Below are 19913 nucleotides of genomic sequence, written 5' to 3'. Positions count from 1 at the left end.
TGTATGGAGTGGTTGAAAAAGGAGTTTTAGTGACTCCAACCTAAGTGTATGTAAACTTCCCACTTCAGCTGTATATATTCTTATCCCATTCCTTTATTTAGACTTGTGTGTATTAGGTAGTTGTTGTGGAATTGTTACATTACATGTTAGATATTGCTGCACGGTCGGAACTAGAAGCACAAGCTTTTCGCTACACTCGCAATAACATCTGCAAAAAAAAAATGTATGTGACCAATAAAATTAGATTTGATTTGACATGATGGGATATTTTGTTTAGGCCAGTGACACAAAATCTCTATTTAATCCATTTAAAATCAGGCAGTAACACAACAAAATCTGGAAAAAGTCAAGGGGTGTGAATACTTTCTGTAGGCACCTAAACAAATTACAGAAAGCATTGAGTCTTACATATGATAAGGAAAGACATACACAAATAATATAACATTATTAAACCAATACTTTTATTGAAAGAATAAGGTTAGGGGAATAGATTATCATTGAAACTGAAAACAAAGTGCAAGTTACATCACTGTCATAACCATAACATTATACACAACCTGTTGCCCTAGCATTCAGGTGCCAAACAAGCAAACCACATCATAATCTCTTTTCTATATTTCCTGTAACAAAGCCAACCATTTCTACAGTAGGTCTCAAGTACATTGAAGCTTCACTCTATCTGTTCTGACAATCAGCCAAATGTTATCTTGGTCTTTGATCTGTTTGTGCTATACAGCCAGTGGTGTACAAAGTACCCAATCGTCATACTTGAGTAAAAGTATAGATACCTTAATAGAAAGTTACTCATGTAAAAGTGAAAGTCAGACAGTAAAATACTACTTGAGTAAAAGTTTTAAAGTATTTGGTTTTAAATATACTTAAATATCAAAAGAAAAAGTATAAATCATAAAAAAATCATTAAATTAAGCAAAGCAGATAGCACCATTTTCTTGTTTTTAAAATGTACGGATAGCCAGGGGCACACTCCAACACACATTATTTACAAAAGACTCATTTGTGTTTAGTGAGTCCGCAAGCCCAGAGGCAGTAGGGGTGACCACGTGTGTTCTCTGTTTAGTGAGTCCGCAAGCCCAGAGGCAGTAGGGATGACCACGTGTGTTCTCTGTTTAGTGAGTCCGCAAGCCCAGAGGCAGTAGGGATGACCACGTGTGTTCTCTGTTTAGTGAGTCCGCAAGCCCAGAGGCAGTAGGGATGACCACGTGTGTTCTCTGTTTAGTGAGTCCGCAAGCCCAGAGGCAGTAGGGATGACCACGTGTGTTCTCTGTTTAGTGAGTCCGCAAGCCCAGAGGCAGTAGGGATGACCACGTGTGTTCTCTGTTTAGTGAGTCCGCAAGCCCAGAGGCAGTAGGGGTGACCACGTGTGTTCTCTGTTTAGTGAGTCCGCAAGCCCAGAGGCAGTAGGGGTGACCACGTGTGTTCTCTGTTTAGTGAGTCCGCAAGCCCAGAGGCAGTAGGGGTGACCGTGTGTTCTCTGTTTAGTGAGTCCGCAAGCCCAGAGGCAGTAGGGGTGACCACGTGTGTTCTCTGTTTAGTGAGTCCGCAAGCCCAGAGGCAGTAGGGGTGACCACGTGTGTTCTCTGTTTAGTGAGTCCGCAAGCCCAGAGGCAGTAGGGGTGACCACGTGTGTTCTCTGTTTAGTGAGTCCGCAAGCCCAGAGGCAGTAGGGGTGACCACGTGTGTTCTCTGTTTAGTGAGTCCGCAAGCCCAGAGGCAGTAGGGGTGACCACGTGTGTTCTCTGTTTAGTGAGTCCGCAAGCCCAGAGGCAGTAGGGGTGACCACGTGTGTTCTCTGTTTAGTGAGTCCGCAAGCCCAGAGGCAGTAGGGGTGACCACGTGTGTTCTCTGTTTAGTGAGTCCGCAAGCCCAGAGGCAGTAGGGGTGACCACGTGTGTTCTCTGTTTAGTGAGTCCGCAAGCCCAGAGGCAGTAGGGGTGACCACGTGTGTTCTCTGTTTAGTGAGTCCGCAAGCCCAGAGGCAGTAGGGGTGACCACGTGTGTTCTCTGTTTAGTGAGTCCGCAAGCCCAGAGGCAGTAGGGGTGACCACGTGTGTTCTCTGTTTAGTGAGTCCGCAAGCCCAGAGGCAGTAGGGGTGACCACGTGTGTTCTCTGTTTAGTGAGTCCGCAAGCCCAGAGGCAGTAGGGGTGACCACGTGTGTTCTCTGTTTAGTGAGTCCGCAAGCCCAGAGGCAGTAGGGGTGACCACGTGTGTTCTCTGTTTAGTGAGTCCGCAAGCCCAGAGGCAGTAGGGGTGACCACGTGTGTTCTCTGTTTAGTGAGTCCGCAAGCCCAGAGGCAGTAGGGGTGACCACGTGTGTTCTCTGTTTAGTGAGTCCGCAAGCCCAGAGGCAGTAGGGGTGACCACGTGTGTTCTCTGTTTAGTGAGTCCGCAAGCCCAGAGGCAGTAGGGGTGACCACGTGTGTTCTCTGTTTAGTGAGTCCGCAAGCCCAGAGGCAGTAGGGGTGACCACGTGTGTTCTCTGTTTAGTGAGTCCGCAAGCCCAGAGGCAGTAGGGGTGACCACGTGTGTTCTCTGTTTAGTGAGTCCGCAAGCCCAGAGGCAGTAGGGGTGACCACGTGTGTTCTCTGTTTAGTGAGTCCGCAAGCCCAGAGGCAGTAGGGGTGACCACGTGTGTTCTCTGTTTAGTGAGTCCGCAAGCCCAGAGGCAGTAGGGGTGACCACGTGTGTTCTCTGTTTAGTGAGTCCGCAAGCCCAGAGGCAGTAGGGGTGACCACGTGTGTTCTCTGTTTAGTGAGTCCGCAAGCCCAGAGGCAGTAGGGGTGACCACGTGTGTTCTCTGTTTAGTGAGTCCGCAAGCCCAGAGGCAGTAGGGGTGACCACGTGTGTTCTCTGTTTAGTGAGTCCGCAAGCCCAGAGGCAGTAGGGGTGACCACGTGTGTTCTCTGTTTAGTGAGTCCGCAAGCCCAGAGGCAGTAGGGGTGACCACGTGTGTTCTCTGTTTAGTGAGTCCGCAAGCCCAGAGGCAGTAGGGGTGACCACGTGTGTTCTCTGTTTAGTGAGTCCGCAAGCCCAGAGGCAGTAGGGGTGACCACGTGTGTTCTCTGTTTAGTGAGTCCGCAAGCCCAGAGGCAGTAGGGGTGACCACGTGTGTTCTCTGTTTAGTGAGTCCGCAAGCCCAGAGGCAGTAGGGGTGACCACGTGTGTTCTCTGTTTAGTGAGTCCGCAAGCCCAGAGGCAGTAGGGGTGACCACGTGTGTTCTCTGTTTAGTGAGTCCGCAAGCCCAGAGGCAGTAGGGGTGACCACGTGTGTTCTCTGTTTAGTGAGTCCGCAAGCCCAGAGGCAGTAGGGGTGACCACGTGTGTTCTCTGTTTAGTGAGTCCGCAAGCCCAGAGGCAGTAGGGGTGACCACGTGTGTTCTCTGTTTAGTGAGTCCGCAAGCCCAGAGGCAGTAGGGGTGACCACGTGTGTTCTCTGTTTAGTGAGTCCGCAAGCCCAGAGGCAGTAGGGGTGACCACGTGTGTTCTCTGTTTAGTGAGTCCGCAAGCCCAGAGGCAGTAGGGGTGACCACGTGTGTTCTCTGTTTAGTGAGTCCGCAAGCCCAGAGGCAGTAGGGGTGACCACGTGTGTTCTCTGTTTAGTGAGTCCGCAAGCCCAGAGGCAGTAGGGGTGACCACGTGTGTTCTCTGTTTAGTGAGTCCGCAAGCCCAGAGGCAGTAGGGGTGACCACGTGTGTTCTCTGTTTAGTGAGTCCGCAAGCCCAGAGGCAGTAGGGGTGACCACGTGTGTTCTCTGTTTAGTGAGTCCGCAAGCCCAGAGGCAGTAGGGGTGACCACGTGTGTTCTCTGTTTAGTGAGTCCGCAAGCCCAGAGGCAGTAGGGGTGACCACGTGTGTTCTCTGTTTAGTGAGTCCGCAAGCCCAGAGGCAGTAGGGGTGACCACGTGTGTTCTCTGTTTAGTGAGTCCGCAAGCCCAGAGGCAGTAGGGGTGACCACGTGTGTTCTCTGTTTAGTGAGTCCGCAAGCCCAGAGGCAGTAGGGGTGACCACGTGTGTTCTCTGTTTAGTGAGTCCGCAAGCCCAGAGGCAGTAGGGGTGACCACGTGTGTTCTCTGTTTAGTGAGTCCGCAAGCCCAGAGGCAGTAGGGGTGACCACGTGTGTTCTCTGTTTAGTGAGTCCGCAAGCCCAGAGGCAGTAGGGGTGACCACGTGTGTTCTCTGTTTAGTGAGTCCGCAAGCCCAGAGGCAGTAGGGGTGACCACGTGTGTTCTCTGTTTAGTGAGTCCGCAAGCCCAGAGGCAGTAGGGGTGACCACGTGTGTTCTCTGTTTAGTGAGTCCGCAAGCCCAGAGGCAGTAGGGGTGACCACGTGTGTTCTCTGTTTAGTGAGTCCGCAAGCCCAGAGGCAGTAGGGGTGACCACGTGTGTTCTCTGTTTAGTGAGTCCGCAAGCCCAGAGGCAGTAGGGGTGACCACGTGTGTTCTCTGTTTAGTGAGTCCGCAAGCCCAGAGGCAGTAGGGGTGACCACGTGTGTTCTCTGTTTAGTGAGTCCGCAAGCCCAGAGGCAGTAGGGGTGACCACGTGTGTTCTCTGTTTAGTGAGTCCGCAAGCCCAGAGGCAGTAGGGGTGACCACGTGTGTTCTCTGTTTAGTGAGTCCGCAAGCCCAGAGGCAGTAGGGGTGACCACGTGTGTTCTCTGTTTAGTGAGTCCGCAAGCCCAGAGGCAGTAGGGGTGACCACGTGTGTTCTCTGTTTAGTGAGTCCGCAAGCCCAGAGGCAGTAGGGGTGACCACGTGTGTTCTCTGTTTAGTGAGTCCGCAAGCCCAGAGGCAGTAGGGGTGACCACGTGTGTTCTCTGTTTAGTGAGTCCGCAAGCCCAGAGGCAGTAGGGGTGACCACGTGTGTTCTCTGTTTAGTGAGTCCGCAAGCCCAGAGGCAGTAGGGGTGACCACGTGTGTTCTCTGTTTAGTGAGTCCGCAAGCCCAGAGGCAGTAGGGGTGACCACGTGTGTTCTCTGTTTAGTGAGTCCGCAAGCCCAGAGGCAGTAGGGGTGACCACGTGTGTTCTCTGTTTAGTGAGTCCGCAAGCCCAGAGGCAGTAGGGGTGACCACGTGTGTTCTCTGTTTAGTGAGTCCGCAAGCCCAGAGGCAGTAGGGGTGACCACGTGTGTTCTCTGTTTAGTGAGTCCGCAAGCCCAGAGGCAGTAGGGGTGACCACGTGTGTTCTCTGTTTAGTGAGTCCGCAAGCCCAGAGGCAGTAGGGGTGACCACGTGTGTTCTCTGTTTAGTGAGTCCGCAAGCCCAGAGGCAGTAGGGGTGACCACGTGTGTTCTCTGTTTAGTGAGTCCGCAAGCCCAGAGGCAGTAGGGGTGACCACGTGTGTTCTCTGTTTAGTGAGTCCGCAAGCCCAGAGGCAGTAGGGGTGACCACGTGTGTTCTCTGTTTAGTGAGTCCGCAAGCCCAGAGGCAGTAGGGGTGACCACGTGTGTTCTCTGTTTAGTGAGTCCGCAAGCCCAGAGGCAGTAGGGGTGACCACGTGTGTTCTCTGTTTAGTGAGTCCGCAAGCCCAGAGGCAGTAGGGGTGACCACGTGTGTTCTCTGTTTAGTGAGTCCGCAAGCCCAGAGGCAGTAGGGGTGACCACGTGTGTTCTCTGTTTAGTGAGTCCGCAAGCCCAGAGGCAGTAGGGGTGACCACGTGTGTTCTCTGTTTAGTGAGTCCGCAAGCCCAGAGGCAGTAGGGGTGACCACGTGTGTTCTCTGTTTAGTGAGTCCGCAAGCCCAGAGGCAGTAGGGGTGACCACGTGTGTTCTCTGTTTAGTGAGTCCGCAAGCCCAGAGGCAGTAGGGGTGACCACGTGTGTTCTCTGTTTAGTGAGTCCGCAAGCCCAGAGGCAGTAGGGGTGACCACGTGTGTTCTCTGTTTAGTGAGTCCGCAAGCCCAGAGGCAGTAGGGGTGACCACGTGTGTTCTCTGTTTAGTGAGTCCGCAAGCCCAGAGGCAGTAGGGGTGACCACGTGTGTTCTCTGTTTAGTGAGTCCGCAAGCCCAGAGGCAGTAGGGGTGACCACGTGTGTTCTCTGTTTAGTGAGTCCGCAAGCCCAGAGGCAGTAGGGGTGACCACGTGTGTTCTCTGTTTAGTGAGTCCGCAAGCCCAGAGGCAGTAGGGGTGACCACGTGTGTTCTCTGTTTAGTGAGTCCGCAAGCCCAGAGGCAGTAGGGGTGACCACGTGTGTTCTCTGTTTAGTGAGTCCGCAAGCCCAGAGGCAGTAGGGGTGACCACGTGTGTTCTCTGTTTAGTGAGTCCGCAAGCCCAGAGGCAGTAGGGGTGACCACGTGTGTTCTCTGTTTAGTGAGTCCGCAAGCCCAGAGGCAGTAGGGGTGACCACGTGTGTTCTCTGTTTAGTGAGTCCGCAAGCCCAGAGGCAGTAGGGGTGACCACGTGTGTTCTCTGTTTAGTGAGTCCGCAAGCCCAGAGGCAGTAGGGGTGACCACGTGTGTTCTCTGTTTAGTGAGTCCGCAAGCCCAGAGGCAGTAGGGGTGACCACGTGTGTTCTCTGTTTAGTGAGTCCGCAAGCCCAGAGGCAGTAGGGGTGACCACGTGTGTTCTCTGTTTAGTGAGTCCGCAAGCCCAGAGGCAGTAGGGGTGACCACGTGTGTTCTCTGTTTAGTGAGTCCGCAAGCCCAGAGGCAGTAGGGGTGACCACGTGTGTTCTCTGTTTAGTGAGTCCGCAAGCCCAGAGGCAGTAGGGGTGACCACGTGTGTTCTCTGTTTAGTGAGTCCGCAAGCCCAGAGGCAGTAGGGGTGACCACGTGTGTTCTCTGTTTAGTGAGTCCGCAAGCCCAGAGGCAGTAGGGGTGACCACGTGTGTTCTCTGTTTAGTGAGTCCGCAAGCCCAGAGGCAGTAGGGGTGACCACGTGTGTTCTCTGTTTAGTGAGTCCGCAAGCCCAGAGGCAGTAGGGGTGACCACGTGTGTTCTCTGTTTAGTGAGTCCGCAAGCCCAGAGGCAGTAGGGGTGACCACGTGTGTTCTCTGTTTAGTGAGTCCGCAAGCCCAGAGGCAGTAGGGGTGACCACGTGTGTTCTCTGTTTAGTGAGTCCGCAAGCCCAGAGGCAGTAGGGGTGACCACGTGTGTTCTCTGTTTAGTGAGTCCGCAAGCCCAGAGGCAGTAGGGGTGACCACGTGTGTTCTCTGTTTAGTGAGTCCGCAAGCCCAGAGGCAGTAGGGGTGACCACGTGTGTTCTCTGTTTAGTGAGTCCGCAAGCCCAGAGGCAGTAGGGGTGACCACGTGTGTTCTCTGTTTAGTGAGTCCGCAAGCCCAGAGGCAGTGGGGGTGACCACGTGTGTTCTCTGTTTAGTGAGTCCGCAAGCCCAGAGGCAGTGGGGGTGACCACGTGTGTTCTCTGTTTAGTGAGTCCGCAAGCCCAGAGGCAGTGGGGGTGACCACGTGTGTTCTCTGTTTAGTGAGTCCGCAAGCCCAGAGGCAGTGGGGGTGACCACGTGTGTTCTCTGTTTAGTGAGTCCGCAAGCCCAGAGGCAGTGGGGGTGACCACGTGTGTTCTCTGTTTAGTGAGTCCGCAAGCCCAGAGGCAGTGGGGGTGACCACGTGTGTTCTCTGTTTAGTGAGTCCGCAAGCCCAGAGGCAGTGGGGGTGACCACGTGTGTTCTCTGTTTAGTGAGTCCGCAAGCCCAGAGGCAGTGGGGGTGACCACGTGTGTTCTCTGTTTAGTGAGTCCGCAAGCCCAGAGGCAGTGGGGGTGACCACGTGTGTTCTCTGTTTAGTGAGTCCGCAAGCCCAGAGGCAGTGGGGGTGACCACGTGTGTTCTCTGTTTAGTGAGTCCGCAAGCCCAGAGGCAGTGGGGGTGACCACGTGTGTTCTCTGTTTAGTGAGTCCGCAAGCCCAGAGGCAGTGGGGGTGACCACGTGTGTTCTCTGTTTAGTGAGTCCGCAAGCCCAGAGGCAGTGGGGGTGACCACGTGTGTTCTCTGTTTAGTTAGATATGGGTTATACATGAATTATTGCATTCTCAGCCAGAAGGCTTACTATTTGTTAGGAGTCATTAAACAGATAAACATACAACTAATGAGATATCTAGCTAGCTAGGTAGCTGATAATCATAATAGCTACCCTCTCTCTTCTGGCTGGTAGGCTAGTAGCTACAAATCCAATCACAAGACAGCTTATTTTAGCACTAATACCTAATGACATATACTCTTCAAATTGTAAATTTGAGCAATTGATTTTGTAGTCATCAAAGAAAACACAAACATAAAAAAGATGACAAGTTAAAACAAGTAGCAGGGTTCAAGTAGCAAGTAGCAGGTGGGAGGGATTTTTTGAACACTTGTAACTGCCATTTCCTGCCATCTAGATTCCCAGCGCCTCTCGTACATTCTTTGGGGAGAAACTGTTAGAGTTGCGTCAATTCGAATCTGGTATCAGGATAAATATGACAATGAGTCACCGATTGTATACTATGTATTTTTTATTAGCTAAGCAACAAGTGGTAAATGCAATTTTCGTATATACGGGCTCTCTGTCCCACCTCGCAGGACAAACAGAGAACTGACAGGATGTATGTAAACAGTATTCTTTATACTGTGATAGACATAGGCCAACAGACGGGTTGGAACTATCACAGTAGAGGCTGGGAGTGGTTTAAACTTGCTCAGCCTATTGCAGGCGCTCAGGCGGGTCCCCGCCTCTTAGCACTTCAGTTGATAGATGTAACTGTTGCTGTGAAGAACATCCATGCGCTCATGCTCGATACCGTTATCTCGCACCTGGCTCCTGTTATCTAACAAAAGACCGCTTGTTCTCGCAACCCCACGCTCTGAATGTGCCCCCTCCCAACTCATTGCACAGTTCCTGTCTTCATGCTACTCTGTATTTTTCCATCATGAGAAAGGCCCATGGCCCTGAAACTGTTAACAATGTTTCAAGTCAGCTATGTTGCATAACACATACATACATCCACACAAGCCAACAGCAGATAATATTCAATCACATATATGGTAATGGGCTATAGTGCATAACACAGAATCCTCATAAAACCGAAGTAGGCTACCTTGGTCCGTTTTGGGTGACTGACTGCAGCTTGAACAACAGTCAACAGGCGAGCTGCCATTAATTAGCTCACAGACTGATAGCAGGCAATCTAGTTAACATCTGAGGAGACCTATAGTGGACTGGAAATACGATGACATTACTGAAGCAGGCAAGTAATTAGAAGAAAACAACTTTGCCATTGTTTATCATATTGTCAAATTGACTTTAGAGAAATGGCAATCGCCATAGCTAGAAAGGTTTGTCAAATATAGCAATGCTAACGTTAGCTAGCTAAAATCCGGTCCAGTCCCGCAATCTTAACTAGCTAGCTAAAGTTATATTTAATCTAAAGTCAATCTTGCGACATCACAGTGATGGCAAAGGGTTGTCCTACTAATGATTTGCAGCTCAGAGAATGCCATTAAGTAACTAGTAGAACGTTCATTCGGGCATCAGTCCTCAAGAGAACATTCCAAACAATATTGTGACAAAGCATGCAACCCATAGCATGTCATTTACTTCTAATATAAACATTACTATAGTAATGTAGCAGTGTGATGTTGTTCCCCTAGATTATGCACCAAGGACCAGTTCGAATAAGCCAGGTCAAGAGGGGATGTTAATAATTTGATAATAATAATAATTCTGTGTTTTTTAAATTGAATTACAGCTGCATAACTAATGTTATTTTTGTGTACAAACACATTTTCATATCTATATTATAAATACACTTGATTGTAAAAGTTTAGTATATTTTGGTTTGGCCCATCGCGGGTTATCTGTTTTTCCGTACCCCCTTACTGTTCTCTTTTGCCTGACCTTCAGCTAGCGAGGTGCCTGAGAGCTGTGACTGAGCCAAGGGTTAACATATTGTGTGTTGTCTCTTCGTGTGCAGGTGCCTGAGAGCTGTGACTGAGCCAAGGGTTAACATATTGTGTGTTGTCTCTTCGTGTGCAGGTGCCTGAGAGCTGTGACTGAGCCAAGGGTTAACATATTGTGCGTTGTCTCTTCGTGTGCAGGTGCCTGAGAGCTGTGACTGAGCCAAGGGTTAACATATTGTGCGTTGTCTCTTCGTGTGCAGGGCAAATATAAATCCAACAAGCAGACCTCCAGTTGTGGCAGTATCCTAATTATTTCACAACGCAGAATGAACCACGCTACATTAACAATTCATGAATGGTTGCTGCTGCTGCCGATTTCAAGATCCATGCGATGCTTGGAGCTGCTGGCAAATCCACGTGTACCTAGCCTCATTTGCAAAGTGTGCTGTACATGAGGTTCGACTGGACTTCTCTGGCAGTTGATTAGGATTTTTTAAAATCGCAGCCAAATCAGACAAAAGTGATTGTTCGGAAAACACTGCAAAGGTAGCCATACTGCACAGTCTCTCTTGCTTTTGGGCGGGACCAGCACCAAAACTAGGGGGGGATATTCAAATAAACAAACATGGTCTATTATAATCCGATCGCAGGTGACGTTATGCGGCGGGTGTCACACCCACGTTTTAGTTCTCTATTTGGTTAGGTCAGGGTGTGACTAGGGTGGGCATTCTAGTTTTCTATTTCTTTGTTGGCCGAGTATGGTTCCCAATCAGAGGCAGCTGTTAACGTTGTCTCTGATTGGGAATCATACTGAGGTACCCTTTTTCCCACCTGTGTTTTGTGGGTAGTTATTTTCTGTTTTGTCTCTTACCTGACAGAACTGTTCGCTTTTGTTTTGTTACTTTGTTCGAGTGTTTTTTTGATAATAAAAATAAATCATGAACACTTTTCACACTGCTTTGGTCCTCTCCTTCCGATTATCATAATTTCTGATTGTTATTTCTACCTCAGTGTGGAAATATTAAAAAAAACAGGACGAATGCGTTTTTACCTGCACTTTAAGAGTTTATTGGCTATGTATTACGTAACGAGCATCACACAATGGACAAAAAAGCACTGTTCAAAATGTTTTTTATTGAAGTTGTGGCATTGCAGTTAGTTGTTTATATCCCTTTAATTGATAAACAATCAGCACATGTCAAGAGGTAGAAATTAACATCAGTCTGAGAGGATATGTGGACACACACGGACACACACTTTCTTTCTGCATTACCCTCCTCCTGGCCACAGAACAACAAAATAACCTAAATCTAAACCCATTCACGCCAACACTGTGAAGAGTTAAAATCCTAAATGCTAAAATAATTTACCTAGTGATTTTACTGAGCAACAGCCTTCCAAATGCACTCCAAATGATAAATACATACAATTGTCTGTATTGTGTAGGGGGTTGCACCAATTAGGGGCTGTTTCATTTTATGACCCCCTACTGATGACATTTGCAGCCTTAACCTTTGACCTTAATGGCTGATAACTAAGTGTTTTAAGTCCTACCCTGTATCACCTATCTCTCGACATTGAACAAACAAGGGCTATCCGATCAGAACCAAAATACACATGGAGTATAACACAGAGGAGGATGACAAATAAGAGGAAGAGCTATGAGGGGGGTTATGTGCCGGGGCTGTCGCCTGCGGGGTAGGGTACTGGGGACAGAAGGATGAGGGATGGAGACAGGGCGGTAACTATACTTCTGCTGTCCTGGTGTGCATGCCCAAAACAAGCACACGCGTGGAGAGGGGGAAAGGGAGGAGAGAGACAAGAGAAAGAGGACATAGAAAATTAGCATGTATGAAGTGAGGGGTGGTTAATACATATTTGTGAAACAGAGCGGGAGAGAAACAGACCAGAAACACAGGTTCAAGTGTGTTGACATTGATTACAGCTCAAGTCAGAGATATACAAAGAAAGAGGTTTAGAGGAGGGAACAGTTGAATAAAAACTTAGTGATAAGAAGACAACCAGTGAAATAAGAAAGATACTTCCACAAAGAAAGAGAGAAGGGGGAACTAGAACCACAGCGCTCCATGGACCTCATTTGACCCAGGAGATGTTGAGGCAGTGGGCGATGAAGGCGTATGTGTCGGAGGTCTTCCACCACCTCATTTGACCCAGGAGATGTTGAGGCAGCGGGCGATGAATGCATATGTGTCGGCCACCTCCTGGATGACCTTGCTGGTGGGCTTGCCGGCACCGTGGCCCGACTTGGTGTCCACGTGGATGAACAATGGGTTACTCTGGCCCGCCCAGCGGCCCACCACGTGCTGCAGTGTGGCGATATACTTGAGGGAGTGCAGGGGGACAACGCGGTCATCGTGGTCACCTGTGAGGAGGAGGACTGAGGGGTACTGGACACCTTCGCCCTCGGGAACGTGGATGTTGTGCAGCGGGGAGTATCTGGCGGGAGCGGAGAGAGACATCAGGGGACAGAAAAGAGAATTGGGGCATTGGTCAAAGTCAATGCACATTTACATGTGGGTGACCATCATTTAACAGGCAAAAAATAGGGATGTGAACAGAACAACATATCTGAACAAAAATTAGATTGACTTGGCCAAAGGTACATTTCAATGATGTATCATGTATGATTAGAAGGTTATGTCAGAAAAACAGGGTCAATGAGGAAAAATCATACCCACAGTGTGCTTGATTCTATTTTTGAGCTAAAATACACCCAGATAAACTTCATCAAGGACAAAGTAACTGAGACTGAACAAACATTTTCACACTAACACATGCCAGCCCCTATTGTGAGATTATACACTGAGTATACAAAACATTAAGAACACCTGCTCTTTCCCTGACAGACTGGTGAAAACAGGTCGAACCAGTTTAAAGCTATTAAAACTGGTTAACTTCATTGAGATAGGGGGCAGCATTTTCACTTTTGGATGAAAAGCGTGCCCAGAGTAAACTGCCTGCTACTCAGTCCCAGATGCAAATATATGCATATTATTAGTAGGATTGGATAGAAAACACTGAAGTTTCTAAAACTGTTTGAATGATGTCTGTGAGTATAACAGAACTCATATGGCAGGCAAAAAAACCTGAGAAAAAATCCAACCAGGAAGTGGGAAATCTGAGGTTTGTAGTTTTTCAACTCAGCCCCTATTGAAGATACAGTGGGATATTGGTCATCTTGCACTTCCTAAGGCTTCCACTAGATGTCAACAGTCTTTAGAACGTTGTTTCAGGCTTCTACTGTGAAGGAGGGGGGAAGGAGAGGGGAATGAGTCGGAGGTCTGCCAGAGAGCCATGAGCTGGTCAAGCGCATTCACATGAGGTAGCTTGCGTTCCATTGCTTTTCTATAGACAAAGGAATTCTCCAGTTGGGACATTATTGAAGATTTATGTTAAAAACATCCTAAAGATTGATTCTATACTTCGTTTGATGTTTCTATGACCCGTAATGTAACATTTTGGAGTTTTCGTCCGACCTTTCCTGCTGGACTTGCACACGCGTTTGGATTTCTTTACCAAACGCCCTAACAAAAGGAGGTATATGGACATAAATGATGAACTTTATCGAACAAATCAAACATTTATTGTGGAGCTGAGATTCCTGGGAGTGCATTCTGATGAAGATCATCAAAGGTAAGTAAATATTTATAATGCTATTTCTGACTTCTGTTGACTACACAACATGGCGGATAGTTCTTTGGCTGGTTTGGGCTCTGAGCGCCGTACTCAGATTATTGCATGGTGTGCTTTTTCCGTAAAGTTTTTTTGAAATCTGACACAGCGGTTGCATTAAGGAGAAGTTTATCTTAAGTTCCATGTATAATAGTTGTATCTATTATCAATGTTTATTATGAGTATTTCTGTGAATTGATGTGGCTCACTGCAAAATCACCGCATGTTTTGGGACTACTGAACATAACATGTCAATGTAAAATTTGATTTTTGGATATAAATATGCACTTTATCGAACAAAACATACATGTATTGTGTAACATGAAGTCCTATGAGTGTCATCTGATGAAGATCATCAAAGGTTAGTGATTAATTTGATCTATATTTCAGCTTTTTGTGACTCCTTACTTTGGTTGGAAAAATGGCTGTGTTTTTCTGTGACTTGGTGGTGACCTAACACAATCGTTTCGGTGTAAAGCTTTTTTGAAATCAGACACTGTGGCTGGATTAACGAGAATTTTATCTTTAAAATGGTGCCTAATACTTGTATGTTTGAGAAATTTGATTTGTGAGATTTCTGTTGTTTGAATTTGGCGCCCTGCAATTTCACTGGCTGTTGGCGCCAGCGGAACCCCGTTCCCAGACAGGTTAAATCCACTTAAATCAGTTTAGATGAAGAGGAGGAGACCGGTTAAAGAAGGATTTTTAAGCCGTTAGACAATTGAGACATGGATTGTGTGTGTGCCATTCAGAGGGTGAATGGGCAAGACAAAAGATTTAAGTGCCTTGGAACGGGGTATGGCAGCCGGTTTGTGTCAATAACTGCAACACTGACCAGGTTTTTCCACGCTCAACAGTTTCCCGTTTGTATCAAGAACAGTCCACCACCCAAAGGACATCCAGCCAAAGTGACACAACTGTGGGAACCATTGGAGCCAACATGGGACCGCATCCCTGTGGAACAATTTTGACACCCTGTAGAGTCCATGCCTAGACAAACTGAGGCTGTTCTGAGGGCAAGGGGGGGTGAAACTCAATATTACGAAGGTGTTCCTAATGTTTGGTACACATCAATTTATGAATGGTATAATTGCATGATATGATAGCATTTTGCAAACCTAATTCCCCTGTCGCCCCAAGATGAATGGTTTTGAGCAAGGAGGAGCACTCACTTGATGAGCCAGTCAAACTGTTCCTTGACATCGCAGCAGCCGAAGTCGGTGGTCCAGGCGTGGCCAATAGTGAACTTGTGGAACTTGAGCATGTCCATGACGCCCACCTGGGCCACGGCACAGCCAAACAGCTCCGGCCTCTGGTTCACACATGCCGCTGGGGGACAGAAAGGGATTGACAGAGACACACACACACACACACAGGTGAGAATTTTGACACGCACCAAAAAGGTTAGCAGGCAGAAAGAGACATACACACACACAGTTGAGGAAGATCTCAACATGTTAGGGTAGTGCCAGGGTTAGTTTTCAGACTGGGCGTGAGCTCACTGTCTAAAAGCATCAGCCACAAACAATAGTGATGCTATCATTGCGGGCCCTACCTACGAGCAGGCCCCCGTTGGACCCTCCATTGATGGTGAGTTTGGAGGGGGATGAGTAGCCCTCCTTGATGAGGTACTCTGCTGCACACTGGAAGTCTGTGAAGCAGTTCTGCTTGTTGGCCAGCATGCCCGCTAAAGAAGGAAAGAAAGAAAGAAAGAAAGAAAGAAAGAAAGACACACACACACACACACACACACACACACACACACACAGAGAGACAGAACGGGTGAGTGTGTGTAAAGTTCAGAAACAGAATTTCAGACCTGCCAACCCTGTCCAACTTTTTAGAGTATCAGACGCGCGCGGCAAATTAGAGATTTAGCACTCGCCGAATTTGGGTTTTCTTTCCCCCCGCTGTTTGTGAGTCTGATCGCAATTATAGAATTGTACCAAATCAAGTCTTTCTTGACAGCATTCCATTTACACATATGGTAAAAGTCACTCACAAGATGTAATTAGAAAGAACACACAAAGGGCCTTTATTCTTGGAGTTTTTTATTTTATTAAACACACGTTAGTTTATTAACACAAGTTATTTAGGCACAAAATGTACAAACGTCTTATCCACGATAACTTTAAAAAAAACTCTGATATGATAAGAACAAATGTTTGAAGCAGAGCATCAGTATCATATAAACATGTTCTGCATAATAAAAACCAAAAAGCTATGACAGGAAACGGGGTGAGAACAAATCCTATGGACACCTTTGCATGTTCAGGAAGTCATTTCCTAGACAGATTTGCCTGGTAGTTAGCAGATTGAGCCTTACGCAGCAGGGCATCAAGGTAGACTTTTCTGTGGAAAACGGTACCTCTGGCAATCATTGAAACCTTGGTAACGAGGGCACTCAGCATGTCTGTACTGAGGGAGGCTCTGTACTGGGTTTTGTTCCTGGAAACGAGACTAAATATTCATTCGCAGTCTGCATTGCTGTGGAATATGACCAATATCCCCAGCATCACAGACGGAAGGTGGAAGTAGACCAGGCTGCTCCCCCTTTTCATTGTGCCAATTTCTCTCCAGGCCTGATCCGTTCACATGTTGACCAGACTCTGCTTAAAAGGTTGTTGCCTGATAGAGTCTAAACTCATCTTCCACCAGATCAACAGAGGTTCCCCTCAGGAACAACACAGGGAAAGAGAGCCATGAACAAGTTACGGGATGAGAACTTGGCAGTCTGCCTGCTGGCAATGTCAGCGACCACTGCATGCTGGAGAAGCACATCTCCAAATGGAAATATCAGCAACATGTAGTCTGTTGCAGAAGAAAATAAGTTTCTGACATCAAGGTCTGCAGATCCAGCTTGCCTTGGCTTCCTATGTAGGTGGGGGTGTCCTGGCCAATGGACAGCTCCTTGTCAGGAAGCTGGTTTTGTCTCTCCAGGTAGAGTGTAGGCTTGACACCACTACTTGTTTCTGCCATCATGGTAGTGACAGTGTCTGGCTTGCAGACGGACAACACTAGTTTCTGTAGTTGAATCTTTAAAGTTGACTTTGCTTCCAGAGGAGCCAGGTGAGGGCTTGGAGGATCCAGGTGAGGGCTCGGAGGAGCCCGTGGAGGCACCAGGTGAGGGCTCGGAGGAGCCAGTGGATGCACCAGGTGAGGGCTCGGAGGAGCCAGATGGGGGCTCAGATGGGGGCTCGGAGGAGCCAGGTGAGGGCTCGGAGGAGACAGGTGGGGGCTTTGTAGAGCCAGGTGGGGGCTTGTCGAGCCAGGTTTGGGCTTTGTAGAGTCAGCTGGGGGCTTGAGCAGTGGTATTGGCAATGTGGTGGTGGAGGAGGAGGAGGAGGAGGAAAAACTCTTGGGCTGCCTAGCAGAGGGCTCAAGTGAGGACGAGGAGGAGGATGTGGCTGTTGTTGTGGAGCTTGGGGGCACAGTAGTCTTGTTTCCCGATACCTCATCAGCAAAGAAAAGTGAGAGGATCCCATTGCTGCAGAAGGCGGTTGATACACTGGCCAAGGGACAAACATCTTGTAGATACCAGCTTCAAAATATTACTGACATCAGTGTCACATAGGATCTGTAGGTCACGCAGAGAAGCCTTCCTCTTGCTACTCTTGTCAAGATAGTAAAAGATGGTTTACAAGAAAGTCTTCAGTATTAACCCCGAGCTGCATCGACGCCCTCTCTGCAGCTATGTGTATCAAATGTCAGGCACAACCAACCAAGTACACATTTCCATTTCTGGTCTTTAGAAATGCTGCCACTCCTTTCCCCAGACCTTGCATGACATTATCCACTGCAAAACTCACACAATTGAATCACAGAATGCTCCTCTTCTTCATTTCAGTGTCAATTATGTCAAATATAGCTCTTCTTGTGACTCTCTCGATTCACATAGCTTAAGCAATAACACTACTACCGTGCCAATACTTGCATCGAAGAGCCGTACTACAATCGGATACATCTTGACATTCTCCATGTCGGTACTGCCATCGGTAGCCAGGCTGAAAGGACACCTCTTCATTGCCTCTGTGATTCATTGCTCAGTTTGGATTAGAGGTTGGCATGGCTGATTAATTAGGGTTAATTTAAAGTTTTCATAACAATCGGTAATCTGCATTTTTGGACACCGATTATGGCCGATTACACTGCAATTCGCAAGGAGACTGCGTGGCAGGCTGATCACCTGTTATGCGAGTGCAGCAAGGAGCCAAGGTAAGTTGCTAGCTAGCATTAAACTTATCTTATAAAAAACAATGAATCTTAACATAATCACTAGTTGACTACACGTGGTTGATGATGTTGCTAGTTTAACTAGCTTGTCCTGCGTTGCATATAATCAACCTGTTAATTTATCATCGAATCACAGCCTACTTCGCCAAACGGGTGATTTAACAAAAGCACATTCGCGAAAAAAGCACTTTCCTTGCACCAATGAAGCCTAACAATGAACATCAATGCCTTTCTTAAACCTGCATATTTAGTTAAAAGAAATTCATGTTAGCAGGCAATATTAAGTAGGGAAATTGTGTCACTTCTCTTGCGTTCCAGTGCAAGCAGAGTCAGGATATATGCAGCAGTTTGGGCCGCCTGGCTCGTTTCGAACTGTGTGAAGACCATTTCTTCCTAACAAAGACCGTAATTAATTTGCCTGAATTTTACATAATTATGACATAACATTTAAGGTTGTGCAATGTAACAGCGATATTTAGATTCAGGGTTGCCACCCATTCGATAAAATACGGAACGGTTCCGTATTTCACTGGAAGAATACATGTTTAAATTGAATAAATGTTTTGTTTTCGAAATTATATTACTATATTCTTATTATATTATATATATTATTATATTATATTCGAGATGATAGTTTCTGGATTTTACCATATTAATGACCCAAGGCTCGTATTTCTGTGTGTTTATTATATTATAATTAAGTCTGATTTGATATTTGATAGAGCAGTGGTAGGCAGCAGCAGGCTTGTAATCATTCATTCAAACAGCACTTTCCTGCTTTTGCCAGCAGCTCTTCGCAATGCTTGAAGCACAGTGCTGTTTATGACTTCAAGCCTATCAACTCCCGAGATTAGGCTGGCAATACTATAGTGTCTACAAGAACATCCAATAGTCAAAGATATACGAAATACAAATGGCATAGAGAGAAATAATCCTATAATTCCTATGACTACAACCTAAAACTTCTTAACTGGGAATATTGAAGACTCATGTCATATGTTCTCATGTTCTCATGAGGAACTTAAATGTTCGCTTTTTTACATGGCAAATATTGCACTTTTACTTTCTTCTACAAAACACTGTGTTTTTGCATTATTTAAACCAATTTGAACATGTTTCAATTTTATTTATGCATTATATTAAGTTAAAATAAAAGTGTTCATTATTCATTCAGTATCGTTGTAATTGTCATAATTACAAATATATACACTGCTCAAAAAAATAAAGGGAACACTAAAATAACACATCCTAGATCTGAATGAATGAAATATTCTTATTAAATACTTTTTCTTTACATAGTTGAATGTGCTGACAACAAAATCACAAACTGATAAACTTCCGACTTCAACTGTATATCTTAGGATCAAATAATTTAGCATCCTTATATGTAAGCACTTACCTGAGCTTCCTTGATGACTAATGTCAACATGCATGATATGATAGCTTGGATTGCATTAAGCATGACCACTTCTCCTGGTATCGAGAAAGGAACTTTGAGGCGCATGCACTCTACTTTGTAGGGTTCGGGGTTACTGCTGCTGCTCTGTCTGTTTCTCTCAGTTCCCTCACTCTCATCGTCTGACATCGCTTTACTGACTGGCTGCAATACCAATGATTTGCTAAAGTAGCTGCTCATTTTGTTATTGCATGGGACCTATGCTTACTTGTTTTTCATCAGCACATCAGCTTAGACAAACATTTTGGATCACACCTGGTTCAGTCCTCTGAAAAGGTATTTACGTTAATAAAAGACTACAGAACATTTCAAATAAATATATGTTTTGTGGAATTAGCACAGATTGCCTATATGTTTATTCTATTACATGTACAGTGTAGAATGGAGATAATTATCTATAACGTTTTTCTTAGCACATGCCCCCAAGTCTCTATAGTAGAGGAACGCTTGTCACCTCTCAAACAGGGCCAATCACTAGGGCCAGCTCACAAGTATTGTCTTTTTAGACACGGTTCCTAATCAACACTAAAAACAAAATCATTTTCAAAACATAAAAACAAAAACAAATCATTGCATCGACACAGACAGCAAACTGGCTACACAGAGCTTAAGTAGGCTAGCGCAAAGGGAATCTGAACGCTGTTCAGTAGGCTAGCGCAAAGGGAATCTGAACGCTGTTCAATAGGCTA

General features: G+C 46.8%; 1 protein-coding gene across 1 annotated transcript in view; it reads right to left on the bottom strand.

Annotated features, from left to right (window-relative positions):
* Positions 1-10956: 10956 nt before the first annotated feature.
* Positions 10957-19913, bottom strand: part of LOC109876269 (prolyl endopeptidase) — a 54391-nt gene continuing 45434 nt past the window's right edge. The window contains exons 13-15 of the mRNA XM_020468719.2: positions 15091-15222; positions 14708-14864; positions 10957-12299 (exon numbers count right to left, since the gene is read on the bottom strand). Of these exons, the coding sequence (XP_020324308.2) occupies positions 12005-12299; positions 14708-14864; positions 15091-15222 (584 nt within the window). The 3' untranslated portion in view covers positions 10957-12004. The remainder of the gene's footprint in view (positions 12300-14707; positions 14865-15090; positions 15223-19913) is intronic.

This window comes from Oncorhynchus kisutch, linkage group LG21, assembly GCF_002021735.2.
Source record: "Oncorhynchus kisutch isolate 150728-3 linkage group LG21, Okis_V2, whole genome shotgun sequence".
In the NCBI taxonomy this organism is placed as follows: domain Eukaryota; kingdom Metazoa; phylum Chordata; class Actinopteri; order Salmoniformes; family Salmonidae; genus Oncorhynchus; species Oncorhynchus kisutch.
This window is presented reverse-complemented; position numbering and strand designations above follow the sequence as displayed.